Here is a 6,653-nt window from a genome sequence, read left to right as displayed (position 1 = left end):
TCTAATAGTTAGGAAGTTCTGGGGACATGTGGGGGGCATTACCCTCCCTACTCCTGCCTCAGTTTCCTCAAATGTAAAATTAGGGGGTTGGAGCAGATGACCTCTGAGGTTCCTATTAGCTCTAGGTCTATGATCTTATCACCTCTCTGGACTCAGAGACCTCATCTGAAAAATGAAGGGACTCACTCAGGGTCCCTAGCCTTTTCTGTGTTATAGAAACCCCATACCCCCACTGGCATCTGCAGAAGACTATGGAACCCTTCTCAGAGCAATTCTCAGAGTAATGTTAAGTGGATCAGATAATACATATTTACAATTATATATTATACATTTATATATATACATACATACATATACATTATACAACTATATATTATAATTAAGTATGTAGGATATAGAATTATATATCATATGTAATTACATATAACCTATATATAAAATCATATATTATAGGATACACATCTCATATTACATCATGTACATTATATTTCATATAATATAATAATAGTATTATATAATAGTATTATATAATATATAATTACATAATAGTATTATGTAATATAGTACAATACAATCTATAATATGTAATAATATTATATATAATATATGTTATGTTTTGTATAATATATACTATAGCATATTCATGCTACCCAACAGACAAGTTAGCCTTCTGAATGAATGCCCTGCTAGGTGCCCACCCTTTGTCTGCAGCCTTACCACTTCCACAGCAATGCAACTTCTGACCCAGCAGCCTCTGTCTCTTGCCTCCAGGCTCTCCACCTCCTGCTGAAGCTTATTCACCATCCCACTTGGCACCATGATCTCTGGACCTATTAGAATCTCCATGCACAAGGCTTTCCTTCCTTCTTTCTCCCTCCCAGTGGCCCTTGCTTGGTGGAAGAAATGTTTTTTTAAATAAAATAATAAAATATTTAAAAAAAAAACATGTTCATAAGCCCAGGGTTAAAAACCCCTAATAGTCTTGTTCAAAAATTCTAAACAAAAAGTCCTTATATAGCATTCATACCCAAAGAGTTATCCTATCTTTGCATCCTACCATTGAAAGGGAATCCACTACCTAGGTGCTAGGTGGTACAGCAGATAGAGCTCAAAGCTTAGAGTTAGGAAGACCTGAGTTCAAATGTGGACTCAAACATTTACTGGCTATGTGACCTTGGACAAGTCGTTTAACTTTTTTTGCCTCAGTTTCTTCATCTGTAAAATGGAGATCATAACTAAGCATAGTGCCTGGCACATAGTAAGCTCTTCATTCCTCTTCCCTCTGAGACTTCCTCAGGCTAAATGTTCCTCATTCCTCCAACCAGTCTTCATGTAGCATGACTCTAAGGCCCATTATAATTCTAGTTGTTCTCATTGGGATGCTCCCCAGTTCACCAACGGCATTTCAAAACGGTGGTGCCAGAAAAGAACACGGTACTTGTGTGATCTATCAATGCTGCCTTTCAAAAACACAGCCTAAATTTAAATTTCATCACCTTTCTCAGCTGCCAAATCACAACATTGACTAATATTGTTATAGTCCACTAGATCCCTTCTCATGCACTTGTGAAATTAATTTTTAAAATCTGAATGTGAGACTACATTTATCTGACATTTCATCTTATTCAAAATGGCACAATCTGTAAGCCTTTCAAAATCTCTTTGGATCCCAACCATCATCCACTGGATTAGCCAGCTTTCCTAGCTTTGTTATCTGTACATTTGATAAGTATGCCATTCACACCTTTATCTAAGCCATTGGTAAAAAGTCAAGCATCACTTTAAGCAAGTAAAACTGAATATAAAGGCAATAACAGGTCAATATCCCAAGTATAAGATGGGCAAGGTCTGGCTAGAAAACAATAAAAAGAATCTGGGAATTTTAATAAATTCTAAAATCAATACAAGTGAGTGGAGTAATATGGCAACCCAAAAAACTAATGCTAAAGCAGATTATAATGAAAGGTATTCTACGTGAACAAAGTCTTCCACTGAAGTTTGACTAACAGTCTTCAATGAAGGTGAGACAACCATGGATGCTATTATGGAAGTGCGAGAAGGCAGTTCTGTTCATGTACCAGATGTCCTTTGAGGTTGCCTCCATGAGATCCTGAATCATTCCTTCCCTGAGGCATTATTTCAAATGTACAAGAAGACATAATCTGCTAACCTTATGTGTTAGATTAGTCCTGTCAAAGTGAATGAAAGCCAGACCAGGAGTGTGCTGGTGTTTGGTGAAACTATAAATGGGACTGGATGACATCATTATGGCCTTAGCATATGACTACCAATTCTGAGACCAAGCCATTGCTGAAAATCCTCAAAAGAACTGACCTCTTAGGAACTATGCATATCTGAAGAATCCCTACTTGGACCTGTATATCTTGACTTGGGACAAGTCTACAAAGCAATATTTGAGCACCAAATTAAGTATCGGGTAACCAAACCCAACCTAATTGAAAGGTTTGTGTTCTGGGGACCACTCAGCAATTTCCTTGCTGCTACTAAAGTCTCTGCCTGAATACCCAGCCCCCTGCCCTCATCCCACCACTTTGTGGTAACAAGCAGCAGACCTCCATTCTGTCCAGCCGTCTGAAGAGAGGGAGGTATAGGGAAGCAGGAGCATACTCTGCCTGAGGCAGTAGCATTCAGCCAAAGAGCTAGAGAACTAGTGAACTAGGACAGAGGGCAGTGAAATCCAACCAGGATGATCCTGGTAAAGGCTCATTAAAAGAAATTCACTAAAGACAGATGAGGCAGCTTAGAGGTTCAGCCCCTGGGGAGGAGTCAAAAAGCGGACAATATAGGAAAACTACGGGGGGGGGGGGGGGGGGGGGAGACTAAAACCACCAAAGATCTCAGAAGAAGGAAAATTCAGTTAAGAACCTAGAGTTCAAGTAAAAAAAAACAATAGGAAAGATATTGAAATAAAAGACAGGAAGGTCACAAAATAACTGCAAGCCACTAAATAAATATTGCAAGACAAAGGAAATTGAACCAATATCTGATGAGACAGAGGCCAATGTCAGCTCTCAAGAGAACATGAACCATAGCCACATGGTCCCAAATGGTTCAAGAGAGAAATGAGAATCTTATTTATCACCTCCCGGATCAAATACAAAATCCTGCTTCACATTCAAGGCCCTTAACAACTGCCCCTCCCCACATTTCCTTTCTTCTTACACCCCTTCTCTCACACTCTTCCATCCAGTGACACTGGTCTCTGCCGTTCCTCAAACAAGACACTCTCAACTCCAGGCATTTTCCTTGGCGGTCCCCCACGCCTGCAAGGCTCTCCCTCCTGACCTCCCCAGCTTCCTTCAAGTCCAACTAAATTACCACCTTCCACAGGAAGCCTTCCCCAACCCCTCTTCATCCTGGCGCCTTCCCTGTTATTTTTAATTCATCCTGTCTACATCTTATTTGTCACTCGCTGTCTCCCCCATTGGGTCAGGAGCCCCTCAAGAGCAGGGACTGTCTTTTGTCTTTATCTTCCCAGGGCTTAACACAGCACGTGATGACTTTATTGAACAACCGTCCACAGGGCGCAAGGGGCAGTTGGACTTGGTGATCGGGGACATAGGGAAATTTTTTCCAGGAGCTCAACGTCTGTGCTCACCACCATTTTAGGAGCTGATGCCTCTAAGAGTGAGGCACAATGGAACAAAGGGCTGGGAGCAGGATCTGTAGAGAATAAGAGGAAATTCAAAGTGGGTACTTTGGGAGCATTAGTCTGATGAGGAATGTGAAGGGGCTAAAGACAGAGTAAGTGAGCATCAAGACCATGAATCAAAGAACAAAAGTTTAGGAACGGCCAGAAAGGGCAAAGAGCTGGTGAAAAGACCAAGGTAAAGACAGCCTTTTTTAAAAAAGGCAGGGCAGGGCAGCTGGGTGTTGCTGTGGATAGAGCCTTGGAGTTAGAACTACCCGAGTTCAGATCTGAACCTCAGACACATGACACTTACTAGCTGTGTGATCCTAGGCAAGCCACTTGACCCCAATTGCCTCACCGAAAGACAAAAAAAAAAGTATGGAAAATTAAAAAAAAACACTGAAATGAAGTTGAAGGGGGGAGATTTAATATTTTTTTCCTTTTTGGGATCTCACAGCTAGCAGCTTTGAACTCAGGTCCTCCTGACACCAAGGCCTGAGCTCTCTCCATTGCACCCCCTCGCTGCCCCAGGTGGACTTAAATTAACCACTTCCCTGAGAGCGAAATAAAGGGGAAGAATTAAAGGAAAGAAAAAAAGGAATTAGTAAATTAAAGGGAACTCCAAAACAAAGGGGGGAGGGGAAGGAAGAGAGGCTTGAGGGTTGGGGAAGAGAACCTGTGGGAATAGGGTCACTTTAAGGTAGACCAAGCAGAAATAACTTAAGAAATAAAGGACTGTCTTAAAAGATGAAGAGGAAAAACCAGCCAAAAATCCTAATTCGGAAGAAATGACAGACCTTTTCCAAAAGGTGGTTGTTGAGAGGCTGACCTAGGGATGACCTCCTCATTCCCTAGCAGCCTTCTTCTTCCTCTCAGGCCCAAGGCTGTCTGGTAGCATGTGCGCCCTCACTCATCAGCGGGCCCTTCCTTGCCTCTGGTCAGATGTGGTAAGGTACAAAGCTGTATTTGGAGTCTAGATCTGGGTCCAAATCAGGCACCGGGGGCCACAGTGTCATTAGAGCTAGACTCGGATGGCAGAAGGGGGATGGGAGGGTGGGGGATGGTAGGAAACCTGCGGCCTCAGGGCCACACGGGTGGGGCCTTTTCACTGAGTCCAAGTTTTACAGAACACATCCTTTTATTAAGGGGATTTGTTCTGTGAAGTTTAGATTTAGTCAAAGGGCCGCACTTGAGGACCTTGAGGCAGCTGATCAGCTCTATGATCATGGGCTAGTTACTTTAAAGAACAGCACTTGAGTCACAGGGCTGTGGTGCTGGGCACCACAGGGAGATCCCGTTCATCAAGCATGATCCAAACATGCCTCAATCACTGAAATCCTAGCTCTGCCTTTTACTGCTGTGTGGCCTTGAACAAGACCCTTCACCTCTCTGGCCTGTCTTCACATCTGTACAATGAGGCGAGAGGACCAGCTCATCAAGGTCCCTTGCCAGTTCGAAAGCCAGGATCCCATGATCTGCTAGAGGGGCTGGGAATTAACAAGGCCATCCACCCAGAAGGGAGCTCCCCGGTGGAATGTAAGATCCTTGAGCGCAGGGATTGGATTGTTCCCAGCACCTATCAGCTGCCTGGCATGCAGCAAACACTTCATAAATGCTTCGTGAATGGTACTGAAGACTCGGGCTGAAGTTTGCAAGTTTTAGCGTCCGCTTAATCACACCAGAAGAATCCAAACACCATTTGCTTTCTTAGATTATTTTACTGTAAAATGCAAATATGACTACAAATCAATCTGTTTTTAAAAATCAATACTGCATTAATATAAACATAATTTCAAGGTAAAAAAGAATGGAAGGTGACAATTTCCAAGCAGAAACAATGAACCACACATGATGGTGGCAGAATAATTTTCTGAAAAGGGTACTCCAGAAAATGTTTTCCCCATAAGGAAATTGATTTTTTTTTAAATGATCCATCCAAAAAATGATTCTATTTTCTATCTAAGAGGCAGTGAGGTGAGATAAGAACATTAATTTCATGAGATAATTTTTATCAGCTAAATTGATAATTCCACTAAATAACTTTTCTCACATGAAATCAACTGTCAATACCAAACACACTTTTTAAAAGGCACTGTATTAACCTTCACTTCCAACATAAACATGAAAAATTATTTTCCCCAAGTACTACTAAACCTGGGTCCAAAGTATTAATGGACAAGAAGCATTACTGGTTGCAAAATGTGAATGTTTTTATAAAACCAGGCCTTCAGATGGGAGCATTTAGCATACAGACAGTTGTGTTATATTGTGTGGCAACTGATCATAAGTATTAGCTTCCTGTAGCTTCATCTGTCATAGAATCTTTTAGCTGAGAAGAAATCCTCCCGCTGAGTTCAGAGATTCGCTTTTTCCTTAGCAGACAACTGGGATGCAGACTGAGCATAGGTTCGAATCACATTCTATTTAAAAGAGGAAAACAAATTTATTTAAGAGCAGCAACTGTATTTTCCTCTAAGGACATTATTACTATGCTAAGACAACACATTCTCTTCCAAGGTCCTCGGCCTTACCGTATGTGCCCTTGGGCAAATGACCTAACCTCTCTGAGCCTCCCCTGTAGAAATGAGTGGATTAGATGAGGCAAGTGAGGACTCTTCGAATCCTAAACCAATGATCATGCCAGTTGGAGTGTGCCTGGCTTAGTGAATTCAGCTCGGCCCTGTGACTGATGGAAAGTTAACTTAGCCTCTGTTTGGAATCTGTTTCACCAACAGTAAAGGGTAGGAAAACCAGCGACCGAGTTAAAAGATCACCCTATCAATACTGCATTAATACAAACATAATTTCACTGCTGGTCTCCAGAATTGAAAGGGGGGGATCACTAAAAGCCAACACTCTGAATGACTGATCTGTCACGACCCAATGACCCCGTTAGGAAACCGGACACAAGAAAAGGTGATAAAATGTTTGACCACAAGACTATCCATCCATCTCAGGCCTTGGTGGTCCCATACTTTCTTTTCACATCTTGTCACAGAGG

At 41.9% G+C, this 6,653-nt stretch overlaps 1 protein-coding gene across 1 annotated transcript in view; it reads right to left on the bottom strand.

Annotated features, from left to right (window-relative positions):
• Nucleotides 1–5,350: 5,350 nt before the first annotated feature.
• Nucleotides 5,351–6,653, bottom strand: part of CAT (catalase) — a 28,244-nt gene continuing 26,941 nt past the window's right edge. Inside the window, exon 13 of the mRNA XM_020963898.2 lies at nucleotides 5,351–6,072. Within this exon, the coding sequence (XP_020819557.1) occupies nucleotides 6,007–6,072 (66 nt within the window). The 3' untranslated portion in view covers nucleotides 5,351–6,006. The remainder of the gene's footprint in view (nucleotides 6,073–6,653) is intronic.

This window comes from Phascolarctos cinereus, unplaced genomic scaffold (genome assembly GCF_003287225.1).
Source record: "Phascolarctos cinereus isolate Bilbo 61053 unplaced genomic scaffold, phaCin_HiC Scaffold_9;HRSCAF=440, whole genome shotgun sequence".
NCBI lineage: Eukaryota > Metazoa > Chordata > Mammalia > Diprotodontia > Phascolarctidae > Phascolarctos > Phascolarctos cinereus.
This window is presented reverse-complemented; position numbering and strand designations above follow the sequence as displayed.